The 21,619-nt window shown below is 39.1% G+C and overlaps 1 protein-coding gene across 1 annotated transcript in view; it reads left to right on the top strand.

Moving 5' to 3' along the window:
* SERPINE3 (serpin family E member 3) overlaps positions 1 to 21,619 on the top strand; it is a 31,307-nt gene that overhangs the window by 7,453 nt on the left and 2,235 nt on the right. The window contains exons 4-8 of the mRNA XM_077752597.1: positions 198 to 398; positions 1,685 to 1,883; positions 9,921 to 10,021; positions 20,735 to 20,821; positions 21,308 to 21,391. Coding sequence (XP_077608723.1) covers positions 198 to 398; positions 1,685 to 1,883; positions 9,921 to 10,021; positions 20,735 to 20,821; positions 21,308 to 21,391 — 672 coding nt within the window. The remainder of the gene's footprint in view (positions 1 to 197; positions 399 to 1,684; positions 1,884 to 9,920; positions 10,022 to 20,734; positions 20,822 to 21,307; positions 21,392 to 21,619) is intronic.

The following is a 21,619-nucleotide window of genomic DNA, read 5'->3' as shown; positions in this document are numbered from 1 at the left end:
GCAGCATGCCTAACGGGCCCTGGGCAACTGCAGCTTCAGACCACCCGCTCAGAAAAGGATACAAGTACGGTCTTCACCAACAGCTAGTTATAGACACCACGGCTCTGCGGGCTACAAACCCAGCCTCAGGGAGGCCCCAGCACCCTCCAGGGCAGGTGTGAGCGGTCTCAGCCGCACAGTGGCTCTCACGTTTGCAGGTGATGACCCAGGTGGCCTGACGTGGGAGCGCGGTGGTCGTGCCGCATCTGCCCAACTGGCGCTTGTGAGCACCATGTCCTTCCAAAGCATGTGGCGGCAGAGATTCTCCTCCAGAGACACTCAGCTCCTGCCTTTCACCTGTGGCCAAGGCCTCGTGCTCCAAGTCCCCATGATGTACCAAATGGCTGAGGTCAACTACGGTGAGCTCCTTCCCACCCGTGGGGCCCTCTTGTGGGGGAACATGGAAATAATGTGGGCAGGGAGAGGAGGGCCGCGTCTGTTCTAGAGAGGACCTGCGGGGTTTCCCAGCCTTCCCTCTGCTGTGAGACGTGTGTGCAGTAAGGAGAGCCCGGGGGGCCCAAGGACCCAGAGAGGACAGTGAGGAAGCAGAGGAGGAAGAGAAATCCAATGTCACTCTTGACATTTCCTTCTGCACCTAAGAAGAGGGGTGAGTGTAAAACCAAACCTGTTTGAACGGAACCACCCCATCCCTGGCAGGCAACCCCATAAAATGACCAGCCACTTCATGGTTTGGTGCTAAGAAAGGGTAGAAGATTGAGAATCCAGTCTAGATGGCTCTTGAGAGCGCACCCACGCGGGCCTGACATCGTTTTTCCACCTTGCCTGGAAGGTCGCTCATCCTGACCCCGCGAGGGTGCAGGTGCACCGAGTTTAGGCCAGTGAACGCTGGGGGCCCCCAGCCCTGAAGGCTGGCAAGAGGTGTGGACATTGCCATGGGGCCCCCACAAGGCAAGGGGAGAAGGGACCCGGCCACCTGTTCCCAACAGCTCTCTCACAGCCTTCGTTTGCAGGCTCAGCTCTTCCAGCTGTGGGATTAATTCTGTTGTTATTCAGGGAAAAGTTGGTGAGACATAAAATAGTGTTTCAGGAACTCTGGCCCTTAGAAAACTCGCTACACTCCTGCACTGTGAGTGCTCCGAGAATTTGTTTGTTTATTCTGCCAGTAATTATTAACTGAGGTCAAGTAAGAGGAGTGTACAGGAAGATCAATTGGGTAATACAGATTTATGACTATAATAGTTCTTGTGCCTAATGTTTTCCGTCGCTGCTGTGACTCGTGCTGGTTGATCTGTCATCCACAAAACATGTCCCAACTTTCTATAATATCTGGGTTCAGAGCTTTTGTTGAAAGAAAGATCTGGCTCAAAGAGCCTGGGCCCCCCATGGTCACAAAAGACCAGGATTGGAATGGCTTCCCATTTAAGACAGATGGCTCTCCCATGTGCCATCATCCCCACCATGTCCAGCTGCTGCAAGCCCTGTGAAGACATCGTTAGAAATCCCAGGTCCTAAGATCAGACAAAGTGATAGTTTTTGGCTTCAAACTGCTTCCTGAAGGTGAGGTAGACACCCTATTAATGAAATGTACGGTTTCCAGTTCTGTGAGCTGGCCCTTCCCAGGGCCTGGCACTGTTCACTTCCCAGCCCCTGGAACAAGACTAATGTCCCATCCATCGAACCCCAGGCCAGTTCCAGGACCCTGCAGGCCATCAGGTGGGGGTGCTGGAGCTGCCTTACCTGGGAAGTTCCATGAGTCTGCTTCTCGTTCTGCCACGTGACAAGGACACCCCGCTGAGCCACATCGAGCCACACCTCACAGCCAGCACCATCCACATGTGGACCTCCAGCCTCAGGCGAGCCAGAATGGACGTGTTCCTGCCCAGGTGGGCGGCTGTGTCATTCTTTTGGGGCGCTCTGTAGCCTAATCTGGTTGGCCAGACCTGGATTAGAGAACCCAGATGGTCTTACTCGGGGGTCTGTCCTTAATCACTGGGCCAACTTATCTCATGTGCCCTGAGAAGTTAGGCCAAGGGGGAGTTAGTCTAGAGTTTGGGTCCAGGTCAGAGTCTCTGCTGACCGGCTTATGATGCAGACGGAACAGAATTAATTTCCTGGGGTCTTCTCAAGGGAAGATATTCTGCCTTCACTGGGCCAGACTGCAGCCCCCAGGCTTCATGCCACAACCTGTTCTCTGAGCAGAGAAAAAAGAGTTACCGTGGAGGAATGTGCCCCAAATCTTATAACATCCTAAAAGTATACAACTGTCATTTCCCCAAAACCAAAGAGGCAAGGTAGTTTATGTAAATGAGCAAATACCAATATAATTCTGATTAGAAGGCAAATTAAGGATACAAATTCAAGACTTTTAGTCTCTGTGCTGAAGGTTCTCATTCTTTCTAAGTAGAGGCGAGTCATTCTTCAAGAAAATCCAATAGGTACAAATACAAATTGCCAAAAAGTTAAATGATGGTTCTAGAGTTTGCTTTTCCAAAGGAAAACCTATTTGCAAAACTCATTATTTACAAAGAATTCCTTATTGAACTTCTTTAAATGGCAAGCTTCTCCAGCACATTTGAAATCAGAGTAAACTTGTATTTAACTTGTAGACCAGCGTTACGTGAGGAATGTTATCCCAGGGCTCAGTCTGTGGAGTCTTCGTGCTCCTTCCTGCTGGCTGTCATGACCTTCTCTGTTGACCAGACCCTCAGCAGCACTGAGCCAGAGGCCTTGGCAGAGCTCCTTCAAGGAGTTAAAAATAAGCCCAGATGCTGAAATAAAAACACACAAAGAGAGACCCAGTGAGTTAAGGGCCACGGTCTAACCGGGGATCTGGCATAACCAGAAGGTGAAAGTTATCATAACTCTATGATAAAGTTTATGTTTCTCCAAACCAAATATGTGGACCCCAAATGAAGGCACAAAGACAAGATATTTCAACAGGTCGCTCTGGGATGGAACAGAACCACCCCTCATCTCTCTGTAAAATTTGAGAGAAGCCCAGTGAAGGAAGGGAAGCTTTCAATGTTAAAAGTAGACAGACAGTGCAACCTGGTGCAGGAATCTGTCACAATCTTTTCAGAATTAGGAGACAGATGACTGGCCTCATCCCGGAGCAGCTGCTGTAAGGAAGAGGCCCCAGTAATGTGTCCCACTCCTTTGAGAGTCCTTTGCTGTCTCTGGAGCTCACAGCGTTTGAGGAATGATCCTTAAAAACCCTGAAACCAGGAAGGGGTGGGAAGGCAGAGATCGTAGTAACAGTATTAGTTAGCACTTGTTAAAAAAAAATGTTTGGTTAAAAAAGTATATTTTTTTTCTCCTTAATACTATCAAGCCTGCCGTCCAAGAAGGATAGAAGGTTTTAGGAAAATGAGGCTGTTTCACAAAGCAAAACTTGCCAAGCAAAGAAACCAGCTTCAAAATCCTTTAAAGAATAAATAGAGAAAGAGTTAAATTTGTAATTTAGAATTTACATCTAAATGTGGGTTATAAAACTTTGGACCATGATCGGCACAAGTCAACTTTGGGGCAGGAATTTACCTCTAGTTCCGCAAATCATTCATTCATCATTTAATATGGTCTGCTTTACAGTCAGCCTGCATTTTTCATTTAGCAAGAGTAAAAAACTTTTGGACACTGTGGGTAGTGGTGCAAATATCATGTAGCAGTGAGGTGAGTCTTTGGGTTAAGCATCACTGATAGTGTTTTCATAGATTCTGGGTGAATTATGATGTCTAGCTTCTGAAGTAATAATTTATTTATGCAGAAATGAAATAAAATGTATAGGGACAATTAGTCTTCATTGGGGACATTAGCATACCAAAAGAATAATCAAGAAAGCCAATAATGAGTGTTAACAGGGGTCATTTAATTCCATAATAATGTAAAACCCCAAAAGAAAGATTAATAGCATCCAATATATATTTGTTTAATGAATAAAACACTTGGTTATCTGGTCAACATAGTAGGAAGCTAAGCATGAGCGTTTTTTTTTCTCAGAATCGAAGTGATATATTTTTTTATTGAAGTATAATTAATGTATAGTGTTATAGTGGTTTCAGGTGTACAGTACAATGAATCAGCAATTCTGTCCACTACTCAGTGTTCATCATAAATGTACTTTTAATCCCCTTCATCTATTTCACCCATCCCTCCCACCACTTCCCTTCTGGCAACTGCCAGCTTGTTCTCTGTATTTAAGAGTCTGGTTTTTGTGTGTGTCTCCTTTTCTCTTTGTTTGTTTGTTATAAGTATTTTAAAAACCCATCAGATCTCATCTATTCAAACATTTGGGGCTTCCTTTCAGAGAGCTACTGATCATTGTCCTGTGTGGATTGTGCTTTTCTATGGGTATTTTCTTTCTTTTTAAAAAAATTAAGATATAGTTCACATCACCATACAATTCTTTTAAAGTGTACAATTCAGAGATTTTTAGTATATTGGCTAAGTTGTGCAATCATCACCAGTATCAAATTCCAGCACGTTTTCATCACCTCAAAAAGAAACTCCATACCTGTTAGCAGCCACTCCATACATTCCCTCTCCTCACTAGTCCTAGGAAACACTAATCTACTTTCTCTCGATGGATTTGTCTACACTACTATACCTTTCGCATAAATGAAATCATACCACATGTGGCCCCTCTATGTTCATCATGCTCACTTAACATGATGTCGTCAAGGTTCATACACTTATCAGAGTATGCATCAATACTTCATTCTTTTTTATGGCTGAATAATTTTCCATTGTATGTCTATACCATATTTTGCTTATCCATTAATCAATTTATAGACATTTAAGAGCCTGGAAACTTTTTGCTTGTTTTCACTTTTTGAGTCCTATAAGACATTCATGTACACATTTTCGTAAGATATGTATTTTCAATGGTCTTGGTTGTATACCTAGGAATGGAAATACTGAGTCATGTGTTAACTCAACACTTTACATTTTGAGGACCTACCAGACAGTTTTCCAAGGGGCTGCACCACTTGACATTCCCACCAGCAATCCAAGAGTTTCCAGTTTCTCTATACCCTTGTCAACACTTGATATTGTCCATCTTTTTTTTTTTTTTTTTTTTTTTTTCTGATAAGTCGCTCTTCATGGTTAATGGTACACACTTTCAGTTTGGTATGATGACAAAGTTCCAGAGGGGTGGTTGGACAGCAATGTGAATATACTCAATGCCACTGAATTATGCACTTCAAATAGTTATGTTGTCTATATTTTACTACAATTTTTTGAATTGTGGAGGGAAGGAAGGTGGGGAGAAGACAAAGACTGTCTTCCCAAATTTGGATTAAAAAGTAGGGATGTTATAAAGCTTACATTTAGGAAGTATATAGTTATTCTTAGTTACATTAATTAGGACAACATCACCGCCTCTTCCCTCCAGCAATATCCTCCTCTGTATTTTGGCTTCTCCGTCAGGCTGGAGGCAAGATGGCTGCAACCTTTCTGGCCTACAATGGTGTGTAACAACACCTATAGGAGAAGAAAACCCCCATCTTTTTTATGGTAGTCATCCTAGCTGATGTGAGATGGTTTCTCATTGTGACTTTCATTTGCATTTCCCTAATGACCGATGACGTCAAGCACATTGTCATGTGCTTGTTGAACATTTATATATCTCTTTTGAAGAAATATCTATTTGAATCTTTTCTCTACTTTTAAACTGGTTGCCTTTTTATTGTTGAGTTGTAACGGTGCGTTATATATTCTGGTTATTAGTCCTTTATCAGATATATAATTTGCAAATATTTTCTCCCATTTCATGGGTTGTCTTTTCACTTTATTGAGGATGTCCTTTGAAGTACAAAGCCTTTTCATTTTAATGAAGTTCTGATAATTTATGTTTTTCTTTTGTTTCTTATGCTTCTTTTGATGTCATATCTAAGAAACCATTGTTTAACCAAGGTCACAAAGATCTATGTGTATACTTTTTCAAGGAATTTTATAGTCTTAGTTCTTATATTTAGGTCTTTGACTCATTTTGAATTAATTTTTGGGTGTATAATGAGGTGGGGGTCCAATTTCATTCTTTGCATGGGGTTATCCAGTTGTCCCAGCATCGTTTCTTTTTCTTCCAAAATTTTATTTAAATTCAAGTTAGTTAACATATAGTATAGAATCGATTTCAGGAGTAGAATTTAGTGATTCATCACTTATATATAATACCCAGTGCTCATCCCAACGAATGCTCTCCTTAATGCCCATCACCCATTTAGCTCATCCCCCCACCCACTTCCCCTCCAGAAACCCCCTGTTTGTTCTCTAAGTTAAGAGTCTCTTACGGTTTGCCTCTCTCTCTGTTTTTATCTTATTTTATTTTTCCTCCCCTTCCCCTAATGTCTTCTGCTTTGTTTCTTAAATTCCACATATGAATGAAATGACACGGTATTTGTCTTTCTCTGACACTTATTTTGCTTAGCATAATACACTCTAGTTCCATCCACATCATTGCAAATGGCAAGATTTCATTCTTTTTGATGGCTGAGTAACATTCCATTGTATATATATGCCACATTTTCTTTATCCATTCATCAGTCGATGGACATATGGGCAGGCTCTCTCCATAGTTTGGCTGTTGTTGATAATGCTGCTATAAACATCAGGGTGCATGTACCCCTTTGAGTCTGTATTTTTTTATCCTTTGGGTAAATACCTAGAAGTGCAATTCCTATGTCCTAGCACCATTTATTGAAAAGACTATTTGTTTTCCCATTGAATTTTCTTGGTACCTTTGTTGAAATTCATTGACCATAAATGAATGGGTTTATTTCTAAATGTTCAATTCTATTCTACAGGCATAAATGTCTACACTTTACCCAATACTACTCAGTCTTGATTACTATAATGTTTAGAAATCAGGATATATTAGTGACTCAACTTTGTTCTTATTTTTTCAAGATTGCTTTGGCTATTCTGGGTCCCATACATTTTCATATAAACTTTAGGATCAGTTTATCAGTTTCTGCCAAAAAGGTGGCTGAGATTTTGTTGATGATTGTATTTACTCTGTAGATCAGTTTGGGACTATTGCTTTCTAACAACATTAGCTATTCCAATCTGTAAATACAGGATGTTTTTCACTTTATTGGATGTTTTCTTCAGTTTCTTTCAGTTATGCTTTTTAGTTTTAAGTATACAAGTTTTACATTTCTTTTGTTAAAACTCGAAGTATTTTATTCTTTTTGATGCTATTATAAATGGGGTTTTACTTGCAGATTGTTCATTGCTAATATAAAAAAACACCATTGACTTTTGTACCCTGATCTCACATCCTGCCACCTAGACAAACTCATTTATTAGTTCTAATCTAATAGCTTTTTCTCTGGGTGTACATATTCTTTAAGATTTTCTCGTACAAGACCAAGTCATCTTTGAATAAAGATAGGTTTACTTCTTCCTTTGTAATCTGGATACATTTTGTTTCTTTTTCTTGTATAACTGCCCTGCACACCTTTCAGTACAATGTCAAAGAGAAGTGGTGGACATCTGGTCTTGTTCCTAACCTTAGGAGGAAAGCGTTCAGCCTTTTACTATTACCGTTTAGTATGATGCTAGCTGTGAGTTCTCTGTGGAGACCTTTTCTAAGTTGAAAAGTTCCCTTCTATCCCAAGTTTATTGAGTGATTTTTGTTTTCATGAAAGGATATTGGATTTTTTTTTTACATGCTTTTCTGCATTTATTGAGATCATCATGTGGCCTTTGTCCTTTACTCTGTTAATATGGTGTTTGACATTGATTTCATATGTTAAACCCACCTTGCATTCCTGGGGTAAATCTCAATTGGTGGGATTTATATGTTGCTGGATTCAATTTGCTAGTATTTGTTGAGGATTTTGCATCTATATTCATAAGGAATATTAGTCTAGTTTTCTTTTCTTATGATTTCATTGTCTGGTTTTGGTAAAGGGAAATTTTCTACTCGAGATATTTTTGAAGCATTTCTTCTGGGCTGGCCTTCATAGCCATATAAGAAAAAAAAATTGGGTGCCTGGGTGGCTCAGTTGGTTGAGCATCCTCTTGATTTTGGCTCAGGTCATGATCTCATGGTTCATGAGTTCAAGCCCCATATCGGGCTCTGAGCTGATGGCACGGATCCTGCTTGCAATTCTTTCTCTCCCTCTCTCTCTGTCCCTCCCCCATTTGTACACTCATCTCTGTCTCTCTCTCTCTCAAAATAAATAAACTTTAAAAAATTACTCTCACCTTTTATATTCATGCCTCACTTTTACTATTTAGTTACTAAAAATGATATTACCCAGTTTTATCAACTACCATAATCACATATTTGGCTTCAAATATCCCTTAGCTTTTACTTAATATCCCTGAGAAACACTAAAACCACAATGGTAACATTTAAGTACATGAGCTGTACTGGGTGTTGTTCTGAACACTTTATAAGAATTGTTTCACTTAAGCTTCACAAAGCTAAGAACTAAGGACTACTATTATGCTCATTCACAAATGAGGAAACTGAGGCAAAGAGAGGTAAAGTAATTTGCCCCAGGTCACTCAGTCAGTAAGAAGCTGAGCTGGGATTCAGGCCCTGGCACTGACCTCCCAAGTTCATGCTCTTCACCACTGTGTTTCAGCATTAAGAGTTTTCAAAAAGGATGTGTTTTAAGCATTTAAGAAAATTTCAGAAGAGGTAATGCAAAATTTTTTTGAGAATGTCAGCATAATTGGAGAAAGCATATGTATTTTGCAGGGAAACCATTCTAAACATCCAAAACATAGATTTATGAGAAAATCTGATACTTCTGTTTAAAATATTGCCCACATTGTCTTGTATGGCAATGAAAACCTTTGCTATTAAATGGTCTTGTCCTGTATTTTTACTCTTATACAAGTTCTGGATAGTTTATAGAAAAGACCATCTAAATTCCATTTCAAACTTTTTTTTCAAAGAAAAATAACGTGAGCAATCCTTTTAAAGTCTTCTTCAGCAGTAAAATTGTAAATGCCTTGCCCTTGGAGAAATATTACAAAGTTGGTATGTTGATTCTTCCTGCTCTCAGGACTTATTAGGAAAACCAAAGCTTTAACTTGCATTCCTTCCCTCCTGTGCATCGAAGACACACACTGCACACAGCAAACACAAAAACACGTCTTACCAAATATAAATATGTTAAATGAGACACCTCATTAATTGTTGATCAGTCAACAACTTCTTTTCTGCACCTACTATGTGAGATGCCTCAGGAGATGGGAGGTAGCAGAATGTAGACGCCAAGGACATGGGCTGTGCACTCAGACAGCCTTGCTTTGACTTGAGCTCCACCACGTACTCATTATGTCATCTTGGACAAATGTCTTAATCTCTTTAGGCTTCAGTGTTCTCACCTATAAAATGAGGATAATAATAACAACGTTATGCGAAGATGAAATTAGACAATCCACATAAAACACTTGTCTTAGGGCCTAGCACAAGGTAAGCACCCATTAAATATTAGTTACTATTAGGAAGTAAAAACCTGACTGGGATGGCCTCTCTTCTCAAGTCGTTCACACTAGCATAGATAACAGCAACAGGAAGCAGAATGTTCTATACATCAAAAGAGCAGAACATACCAAGTGTTAATGGAGCTATAAGGACCAAAGGACACAAAACAGCTGGAGAGGAGAGGAGGGCATTACAACTGAATTGAACTTAGAGGAAAGGGTAGTAACTCAGACACTCAAAGGACATAGGGAAGACCTGGAAAGAACTGCAGAAGCAAAGATACAGAGGTGGGAGAGAGCCTGGTGTGGTCAGACTAGTCGGGTGTAGGGCTTATGAGAAGGAGCTATGAAATATAAAGCTGGAAATGAGGCTGGAGATCCGACTTCCAAGTTAGAGGGTTTGGCAGTCATGTATGAAAATATTTTGAAAGAGATTTTTAAATGAAAGTTGATGGTTTGCTTTTGTTTTTTAGATTCAGGATCCAAAATCATTTCAATTTAAAGAGCATTTTAAATTCTTGGGGAGTCACCGATCTTTTTGATCCACTCAAAGCTAACTTGAAAGGAATTTCAGGTAACACTTCTTCTTTCAAGCTTTTTGGCATTGTGCTTGGGGGCAGCTTTGTCACACTTTGATTAAGAGATTTTCATCTACAGAGGTTTCAATCATACCGTCAGAGTTAACATTTTTAAAAGGATAAAGAAAGAGCTTTGCTTTATATAAAAATATGTTGCTTCAGAGAACAGTCAAATTTGGGTTGACTTTGAGAGGGAAGAGGGTTGCTTGAAACCGTTAAGCACCGTTTTGGGAGACCACCTTCAGGGCGAGGCCAGTGGCCAGAGAACACAATACAACTCACCCTCCCTCTGCCTCTCATGACTAGGAACCTGCAGGAGACAGTGGTTCAACAACAGAGGTCTTCATTCTGACCTCCCTCTGTCATGCCAGCTGCACAGTTGCCCTTTGTTTCCACCTCCCCACTGTCCCCCCCTCCTTGTATCACTTCTGGCTTCTTCTAATAAACTAACCTTGAAACTTTCCCTCAACTGTCCAACTTCCTTTCTTCAAATTACTCAGGTACCTGTAACCTTGCCTTAAAATATTCTCCCTTCCCAAAGGCCATATTAAGTTTCTTTGCTACTAGTGGACATGCTACTACTAATCAATAGGAGTTGTATTGGCTTATTGATGTGACAAGGAACTTACATCGAATACTTAAAAATAATGGAATGCCAAAACCTTATGTTCCAGAATCCTCTCAGAAACCATCAGATAAACTATTTCCAAATTCAAAGGCTCAGGTTTGTTTCAGCTCTGGATACTAATAAATTATCTGTATGAAGATGATACTTCATTGGCATCTTCATTGACCTTGATACTTTCTTTGCCTGATGAGATTCAGAATCTCCGTTTTAAATACTAGAACCTCATAACACAGAGTTTTCTAAAGCATTACTCAAAATCTTCTTTCTTAAGCAATCTCTCTCTCTCTCTCTCTCTCTCTCACACACACACACACACACACACACACACACAAACACAGGAATTTGGTCCACAAAAGCAGTCTTGGCTTGTGCTTTCGATGTGACCAGACAGACTAAATGGCAGTTACTTATCAAATAAAGCACAGGAGGAAGGATCTATTCTAGAGTGCTTAAAACCCACCAGCTGTGTACTCATTACCTAAACATGCAAAGAGATAAGCAAAGCAATAGTCAAGTTTGGGCACAGTGCCCCTAGCAATGCTTGGTACACAGTGGATATCCAATAGATATCGTTGACTTGGTTGAATGATTCAACCAGAAAATTTCCATTGTGACACAGGTATAATCTGACATGTAGGGACAAGAGGAACAGTAGAGTGACAGGATCAGAGGTCAAGGAAAGAGGAAGGGATTAAGAACTTCCATGTGCCCTATCTTTAATAATGTACAAAATGCAAGCAGTGTCTTCTTGTGACTCCAGAGCTCAGCTAGGGCATTCCTATTGTTGATGATGTTGCTCTTCTTTTGATCATTCTAGTTCAAAACTCTGGGGCCATTTTTACCTTTTTTTTTTTTTTTTTTACAACACTACATTCAGTTAATCACTATGACGTTCACTGTTCCTTCATAGCCCTTAATCTCTCTGCCTTTATGTCCTGGAAGTACATCTCAAAATGTCATTAATCCATGTCCTTAAACAGGACTGAGCTTAACCCACATAATGTAGCTCCCCTGTTGGCAAAGACTTCCAAGGCCCATGAGCTCTCCTGACAAGATGTAACAAGCAACCTAGTTTAAAAAGAACTTTTTTTGGTACCTTTCTTATAATGCAATTAAGGTCTATGTATATTTGTTCAAACCAGCTGAAACACAGGTTCATGCATTTAAGTTGTTAAATAATTATCGAGCAGTTAGCATGTGCCAAGTGTGAAGCTTGAATTCGTATTTTTTACGTGCTAAAACCCATCAGCCTTATCTTCTCCCATAAAGTTTTGTTCCTCTAACAAGATATATCATCAAACAATTGTCCATCCCTGTTTTTATAAAGTTTTATTGAAACAGAGCCACTCCCATTTATTTACAAATCATCTATGGCTATATTCCTGCTACAGTGCAGAATTAGGCAGTTGCAATAGACACCATATGGCCTGCAATTGCTGAACTATTTAGTATCTTGACCTTTACAGATAAAGTTTACCAACTAAAGTATTGCTTTCCTGTGCCCTTCTTTAAATGTAATCAAGAGACTAGTCACTCCTATGCTTAAGTGGGCTGTTGACTTAATTATAGAGACATGGTGACTGAATCTGTCTAACAAACAGTTTCATCATTCCTAAAATGAGGTAGCTGCCACCCATCTCCTATGTTACTTATGGAACTAAAATTCTTCAACATATAGCAAACTATCAGCAGAGAGCTTGCCAGAAAATACGTCATCAGAACATGCTGGTCTCCCTTCTTACAATTAACAAGAAGTTACCAAGTAGTTTTATACTATAGATAGAAGCTCAAACTACAAGGAACATTTGGCCTTTTCTCTCCACTTGGTTCCAATGCCCAGAATCCCTTTACTCAAGTTATCCTTCCCCATTTAAAAGTCACTACTCATCTATCTTCCTTCATGGCATCAAATCCTTTATTTCTGCTGCCTGAAAAAAAACTTATTCAACTTGTGGGGATGAGCACTGGGTGTTATATGGAAACCAACTTGACAATAAATTATTTAAAAAATAAATTAAAAAAAAGTACATCATCTTAAGGCCCAACTGAGCCCAGGCTATAATTTTTCTCTCCAGACATCCTTGATACTACATGTTATAAAGCTTTTAAGAGTAATTTCAGCTTCACTTACACTAAAGATATCAACTAGAGATATAATTCTTGAGAAATCAGAAGGATTAGCAGGCTTTGATATAAACCCATGCTTCCTAATCCAAGAAATACCTCTTTTGCACAAACTTAAAACTTTGAAGAAACGACCTTATTCTTGACTTTTACAAATGAGTAATTAGTTTCCAATATCTGCTCAGTAACAACTACAAGCACCAAGTTACTAAAACTTAAATGAGCAAAGCACACCTAGTTGTTTGGTTGCATTCTGAAGTGAACTGATGCCACACCAAATGACTAATGAGCACTGCAATAGGTCGTCAAGATTGTGAGACATATCCTTCTCAACTCCAGTTCTCTTCCCAAGAAGACCAACTAACAACTATCCACAGACTAGTCACCACTGTGGAAATCCCAGCTCCCAGATGTGAAGCTGAAGCAAACCTCTGAACCACAGAGACCGAGAAGGACCACATTAGAAAGGTAAAAGGAGTAGCTACACTTGAATTGCATCACCCCTTCTCCAGGCTGACAGCTCTGAACCAAGAGGGCCCCTCCAGGCCTACTACAGTTTCTCCAGTGAGAAAAGAGAGCCAAGGTGGACCCCCAACTCTTCCAGTGTTGCATGACACCTCCTAGAAGGTCTACTCAGATCTTGCCTTCTGGGAATAACTAAGAATCAGATAGAGATGGGGGCAGGAGGGCAAGGCTTACATTAACCAGCTATCAAACCTTTGGAGACCATGTTCCTGCCTATAGTAGTGCCCAAGCAAAGATCTCAGCTAGCAGCAATGCCACTTACAAAGCCAGCCTGCCCCAGCTGGCAGGAGAGCTTGATTGGCAGTTCTGATTCTGCAATTAGTAGACTCGACTGCCTAGTCAATGGATCATACTACTGCTCTACTTTGAAGAAAAGCAAATTCACCACCCTGCCCAACTCCTAAGTGTAATCCATTGAGGAAACCTGACCAGAGAACTAAGATAGCTGAGAAGCCCATCCTACAGCTGTGCTTGGGCAGAGATCCTGGCCGGCAGCCCTGCCTAACTGCTGAGCATTTCCCCCACCCCCAAATAACCGGAGGGCCTGAAGAAATGACCTTGGGCAACCTTTCAGCCCAGCCCACAGTGCTCCCAAGTCACAGAGCCTAGGCCGCATCCCCACTCATCTTCAGGGCACAGTTGGCAGCCCCACCTGAAAATGGAGCCCAGCCAGCAGCACCATCCATTTGGGAATCAGTATGAGACTCCACTTGATCAGGAGGGATTATGGAGTCCATACCATAACTACCCAGCTATGATGTTCAACCAGTGGCACTACTAGTCCAACCAGTCAGAGAACACAGCCTACAACCTCATTTGACCAGAGTTGACTGCAGGGTGAGTGGCTCAACCTGACAGCCAGGCATAGCCAGAAGCTCCACCTAAACAAGGAGCCCACCCAGCAGACCCACTTGAATACAGAACCCAACCAACAGTCCCACCCAATCATAGAACCCAGCCAGCAGCACCCCCATGGCAAACTCAGAGCACACAGAGAGGCTTTGCCCCAGTAGAGATCCTGATAGGAAGCCCCACCTATGCACAAATGTTATCAGCTAGGTGGTAAAAGCCTTTATTTGCCAAAGCAAATCTATAAAGCCTAGAAAAGGAGACCAGTCACTTAAATGCACAGATACCAATACAAAGAAGCAAGAATCATGAAAAATGAGAAAAATATGACATCACCAAGAGAATTTAATAAAGCTCCAATAACTACCCTAAAGCAATGGAGATGTATGGTCTGGCAAAGAATTCAGATAATCCTCTTAAAGAAGACTACAAGAACACACAGACAACTAAACAGTATTCAGAAAACAATGCATAAACACAATTAAAAGTTCAAGAAAGAAATAGATACCATCAAACAAAACAAAACAAAAAACTAAACAGAGATCCTAAAGCTGAAGAGTACAATGACCACACCAAGGAATTCAATAAAGAGCAGATGAAAGAATCAATGAACTAGAAGATAAGTCATTTGAAATTATCTAGTCAGAAGAGCAAAAAGAAAAAAGAATGAAAGAGTGAAGAAAGCCTGTGGGAACTGGGGACTCCACAGAAGAAAAAATATACTCATAAGGGGAATCCCAAAAAATGAGAGGTAAAAAAGAGAAAGTCTATATAAAGCAATAATGGCTGAAAACTTTCCAAACATAGGGAGAGAAATGGGGTTCCAGATTCATAATGCCCAAGAAATCCCAATAAGTCAAACCCAAAAAGGCTACACCAAGGCATATTAAATTGTCAAAAGTCAAAGAAAGAATTTTAAAAGCAGCAAGAGAGAAGAAACAGGTTACATACAAGAGAACCCACATAAGATGATCAATGGAATTCTCAACAGAAACTATAGGCCAAGATATAATGGAATGACATACACAAAATTAAAAAAACAAAAAACCGAAAAAACAAAAAAACAAAAAACCAAACCAAAACAAAAAACCCTGTCAACCAAGAATACTATACCTGGCAAAGTTGTCCTTCACAAGTGAAGCAAAGCTCAAGTTTTCCAAACCAACAAAAACTAAGGGAGTTTGTCACCACTAGACCTGCCTTACAAGATATGCTAAAGGACATTCTTCAAGTTGAAATAAAAGGATGCTAACTAATATTGTAAAAATATATGAATATGTAAAAATTATTGGTAATGGTAAATATATAGTCAACATAAGATTCTCTAATGTTGTAATAGTGGTACATAGTTACAACAAATCAATGAATTCAGTAAAGCTGCAGGATACAAAATGAAACTGCAAATATGAGTTGTGTTTCTTTACACTAACAATGAAGAATTTGAAAAAGAAATAAAGAAGACAATTCCATTTCATTTACAGTTGCATCAGAAACATTAAAATACTTAGGAATAAATTTAACCAAGGGAGGCAAACTATCTCTACATTGAAAACTACAGCACATTGATGAAAGAGATTGAAAAGTAAACAAATAAATAGAAAAACATTGTGTCCACAGATTAGAAAATTAATATTGTTAAAGTGTCTGTACTACTCAAATCAATCCTCAGATTCAATGCACTCCCTATCACAATGCCAATGACATTTTCCACAGAAATAGAAAAAAAAAAACATCTAAAATTCATATGGAAACAAAAAAGTCCCCAGATAGCCAAAGCAATCCTGAGAAAAAATACAAAGCTAAAGGGATTACACTTCCTGAGTTCAAATTGTATTATAAATGTATAGTAATCAAAACAGTATTGTGCTGGCATAAAAACAGACACATAGGGAAATGGGACAGAATCAAGACCCCAGAACTAAATCCATGTATATACAGTCAACTAACATTTGACAAGGAAGCCAAAAATATTCAGTGGGGAAAAGATAGTCTTTTCAACAAATGGTGCTGGGAAAACTGGATATTCAGATGCAAAAGAATAAAACTGGACCCTGATTTTACAACATTCACAAAAATTAACTCAAAATGGATTAAAGACTTAAATGTCTGAAGCCATATAACTTTTAGAAGAAAACATAGGAGAAAAGTTCCTTGAAATTGATCTTGGCAATGATTTCTTGGATCTGACACCAAAAGTATAAGCAACAAAAGCAAAAATAAACAAGTGGAATTACATCAAACTAAAAGCGTCTTCATAGCAAAAGAAACAATTAACAAAATGAAAAGGCAACCTACACAATGGGAGAAAGTATTTTTAAACCACATATCTAAAGGATTAATATCCAAAATATATAAGGAACTCACACAACTTGCAAATAATAATAATCATCTGATTTTTAAATGGACAGAGGATCTGAATAAACATTTTTCCCAATAAGATTGTTCAAAAGTCAATAGACACTTGAAAATGTGATGAATATCGCTAATCATCAGAGAAATGCAAATCAAAACCACAGTGAGATATCACCTCATACCTGTTAGAATGGCTATTATGAAAAAGACAAGAAATAACAAATGCTGACAGTATGTGGGGAAAAGGAACTTTGTACACTGTTGACAGGAATTTAAATCAGTCCAACCACTATGAAAAGCACTAAGGCGATTCCTCAAAAAATAAAAATAGAACTACCACATGATTCAGCAATTCTACTTCTGAGTAGGTATTCAAAGGAAATTAAATCACTATCAAAGAAATAACTTCACCCCCATGTTCACAGCAACATTATTTGCAATAGCCAAGATACAGAAAAAAAATCTAAGTGTCCATCAGCAGATGAATGGATAAAGAAGCTGTGGTATATATATTTTGATGGATATTATTTAGCCATAAAAAAGAAGGAAATCTCGCAATTGGCAACAAAATAGAAAAAACTTGAGGGCATAGTGCTAAGTGAAATAAGTCATATGGAAAGACAAATACTGTATAATCTCACACGTGGAACCTAAAAAGTATCAAACCTCATAGAAACACAGAGTAGATTGATGATCGCCAGGGGCAAGGAGCGGGAAGAGTTGGGGAGTTGGTCAAAGGGTACAAACTTCCAGTTACAAGTTCTAGGGATGTAATGAACAGCATGGTGACTATAGTCAACAATACTGTACTGTATATTTGAAAGTTGCAAAGACAACAGATCTTATATAATACATGTGAAAAAAATTATAACTATGTGAGGCAATGGATGTGTTAACTAATCTTATTGCAGTAATCATTTTGCAATGTATACATATATCAAATCATCACAGTGTGCACCTTAAACTTACACTATGTTATATCAGTAATAATCCAATAAAGCTAGGGTGGCAGGAGAAGTGGGCAAGAGGAGAAGAATAGAGAAAGCAACAAACCACAGCCTGGCTTCAGGGGCCATTTCAAATTCTCGTTAGCAATCTCTCTCTATATCCTGGGCTGGGTACTGTGTGATATTTTACATATTTTACAACTAAGCAATATAAAGAGGAGAAAGATAAGCTAGAAGGAAATTCTGGTAATAACTTTTTCAAAGCCACTAAATTCATCAATAGTAATAATAATTGGAAAGGCAAATGATGCAGCAAATGGTGCTTATCCTGAATCATGAGAAGCTGAAGATCAAATGTTGGGACACTGGTTTACATTTTGCAAATCTTGTGTTTACACGTCATTATGAAGACACCTAACCCTTTTGAGACTGATCAACCACACACAAAGAATCGTCTCTCCTAACGAAGGGGAGAGATGCACTGAAATAATTGTTTGGGCGAAACTCGCTGAAGATCTATTATTTATTCTGTGCTGTACCCGTATGATTTTATAGACACCAACCAACATTTCCTTACAGGTGAAATCAGATTAAAGAACATTAAGGCAGCTATTTTATGGGGAAATGAAACAAATGAACAACACGAGAAGTGTCTATTATTCATTCATCCAATATTTACTGGACGCATAGATGTACCAAGCATTGTTATGTTAGTTAGGTGAAGTTAAAAAAAGGTTTAAAATTAATAAAATAGCTTCTGCCTTCTAGAAGCTAACAATCTAAAAAGAAAGGTTGACGTAAACCCTTGACAATATTATGGAAGAGTGGAGAGTATGCCTGGAGGAAGGGTAGGAAGAATCTTACCACTTTGCTTTGGATATTGAAATGTAATCTAGGAGCAAATGGGTTTATAGTGGGCTACAGTTTCCCAGAAATCTGACCAATTTAGACATAGGGGATGGTGCGGGTCATTCCACTGTTAAACACTACATATTATAGTCTTCCTGCAGAGATTCAATACAAACATTAACAAATAAGCAGTTCTAAGAAGTCCACTACTAAAAAGAAAAGCACAAAACTATTCAACCTGCATTTCCACTTTAATTCATCATGGAGCCCTTTTTGTAGAATTGCACCTATAAACAATCTTGGGAACAAATTTGGGGAAAACAGGGTGTATGACCCTCAGCGGCATGGAGCAACTACCAACACTGGAGGAGAAGATGAGCCCAAAGTAAGAGGATCCCTCTGTGCTTGGATTCTTCTAGGCTGACTTCGTTAGTTGCATAACATTTCAATAGCTACTTAACAGAAGTAAGCAAATAGGGATCTGTGATACAAGATCAAGCAAGAGGAAAGTCACAAAATAGAGATGACTGCTGAATTCTTATTCTGATCACAAATGTTGGTCTTCTGAAATGTTAAATCTTACCAGAGATAAAATTTAAGGGAAGTGTGGATGTTGGGGCAAGACAGGCCAGGGGTCTTGACTGTGCAAACATGTAATTGTCAATTATTGGACCACTCCTGTCGTGTGATGGAGAAAAGCTATTTAAATGAAGCTCCTTGACTACAGTATCAGGAAATTGTAATAGGCAAGCCTGTCTAACCAAAGACTCATTCATACCAATTGGCCCCATCTTTCACACTGTGTCAGGGTGCCTGGTGTCTAACACAACCACATTTACTATATTTTAGCTGATACAGAGTTTCCTAGTGAACTTCCGCTAACTTCATTAACACTTACTTTAAATGTTCAGACACCATACCATAGTAATGAAATCACAGATAAGTAAAACCTCATGACCAACAAAGAACCATTTTTTTCTTAAACCACAAACTTCTAATTCTGGCACTGCATTTTAGTTTGTTCAATGAACGAGTGAGAGAGACTCCTAATTAGAGAGAAATTTATTTTCTAAAAGATCCTACAGACCTTTAGGATCCCACAGACCGACAGATCCTAGAGACCAACTGCTAAAATAAACCAGATTCTTCATTGTTTTAGGACAAGTGATACCGGATCAATGTTTCCATTGATTTTTCCCTTCCTCTGGCCCTTGTCTGGTTCCCTTCAATGATGCTGGAAAATAACTGCTTCTTACAAAAAGTACAGCCAACTCACAATTTCCTGTGTATACCTTATTTAGAAGATGGATGAACTGCTGCATATCCTATACTCGGCTGGTTTTAGTCTCTCACGACATTCATTTGCGTCTCCTTGTATGTGCATGAAAAATGCAAAACAATTTAATTAGTCTAAGATGAAACAAAGCTCTCTCCAAATACAACATGTTTATTGAAATGACTATTTTAAGTCTCATGCCACAGACCCCTTGCCAGTGGCATGAGAGAGTTGACTAGAATATACTTTTTGCAAGGTGGTATCGTTTGTGTGGAGGGGTGGGTAGAAATGGGTGCTGCACGGTCAGAAAACCTGCAAATGTCCAACTTCTGCTTCTTATCAAGTGTGTGACTTCGATCACTTAGACTTCATCGCGAAAATGAAAGGTTTGGTATAACCTTTCTTCTAGTTCTAACGATTCTTACTTTCCTTCATTATTATGTCATCAAGTACCATTTCAATGTGGAGAGCTGTTTAAAAATGATTAATGGTTAAGTTACAAAAATCTGTCAATTCCTCTAACTTAATCACTCTTATTCCTATTTGCTAGGCTTCTATCTTTGAAGTTGTCAGCACACAACTATTATAGTTCTGACCTCTCATTATCTTTGCAGATTATAGCCCATGCGGCAAGTTAATTGCATAACTGATACACCTCAATATATAGAATGCAGCTTGAGACATTTTTAATACACGGAGTCTTGCCTTTAAGGCCCATGGGACAAACCCGTGACTGTCATTTAAAACTGGCTCTGAAAACGCAGTTCAAGAAAGCATCCAAGGGAAATCATCTCAGAAACTGGCTTAAAAAATACTCTTGGACTCCAGAATCTGCAGTTTGACACATACTCTGGTGAAAATACTGGTTGAGGACTTCAATATTACCTAGAAATTACTTGGGAAAATTAACTATTGAAAATATAGGGCACAGCTCTATTAATTAGGGGCAGGGTATTTATTAAATTCACCAAATCTGAGGTTTTGAAATTACATGAAATATTGCAGCTTAAGAATTTTCCAAACAAACCTCTCCCTAGCTATAGTAAGCGGCATGAGAGACTGTCATTAAGTACGTTCTTTAAAAAGTACACTCAAATCCTTAAGCTAAATGCTTTAAAAATGGAAATAAGCAATTCGCATTTTTATTTCCTGGGATTAGGCCAAGATGGTTTTTATGTTTCTGAAGCAATCCACAAAGCCAAGATTGAGGTTTCCGAGGACGGCAGCAAGGCATCTACAGCCACCGGTATGTTCATAAAGGGGTCAGCAGCGCTCAGTCACACCTCTTGCCCTTCTCTGCCTGTTAGGTTTATCCAGTTCAATCTTCACATTTCTAAACCTTCCCACTCAAAACCCCAAGTCCAGATGTGGCATGGCAGTTTTTAAAAAGAAAGGTTAACACAAAGAGTTTGAAAAACGATGAGAGAAGAGAAATCCGGTTTGAAAACAAAGTGTACCTCCATAAACAAGGAATGAAGTCATTCTGAAAATTATCTTCAGTAAGGAATTTATTCCATGGAACATTTTGAAAATGGGACACAGGGTTGCTAAGTGGTATTTTTTTCTCTTCAATTTTCCCATTTGTACCCCATCATAACACTAAACAAATACATTAGGATGTTTCGTTTTCTTCAAAAATCAAGGGATTAACTGACTTCATCTCCAATTTTAATAGTGACTGCCCTCAAATGAATAAAAAATACAATAGTCTCCTATTCTTTCTCTCCTGCAGCTCTGTTGTTACTGAAAAGGTCTCGGATTCCTTTTTTTAAAGCAGATCGGCCATTCTTCTTTTTCCTGAGAGAACCCAACACAGGTATGACAGTATTTCTGGACAGAATTCAGACACATTGAATATTTATCAGCATCTCTCTAGCAACAAGCGCCCATTTGTCCACTGTAGCCTAAACAAGCATTCCTTCTAGCTAGTTTCTATGGGGCTTCAGAAGCGTCCCAGTTTCCTGTCGTGGATCCTGAGAAAGGGGAACATTTCCTAACTACAAAGGAAGCTCATATTCTCCGTGTTGTTTTTGGCTTTTCAGCT

This window comes from Crocuta crocuta, unplaced genomic scaffold (genome assembly GCF_008692635.1).
Source record: "Crocuta crocuta isolate KB4526 unplaced genomic scaffold, BGI_CrCroc_1.0 scaffold190, whole genome shotgun sequence".
NCBI classification, from domain to species: Eukaryota; Metazoa; Chordata; class Mammalia; order Carnivora; family Hyaenidae; genus Crocuta; species Crocuta crocuta.
This window is presented reverse-complemented; position numbering and strand designations above follow the sequence as displayed.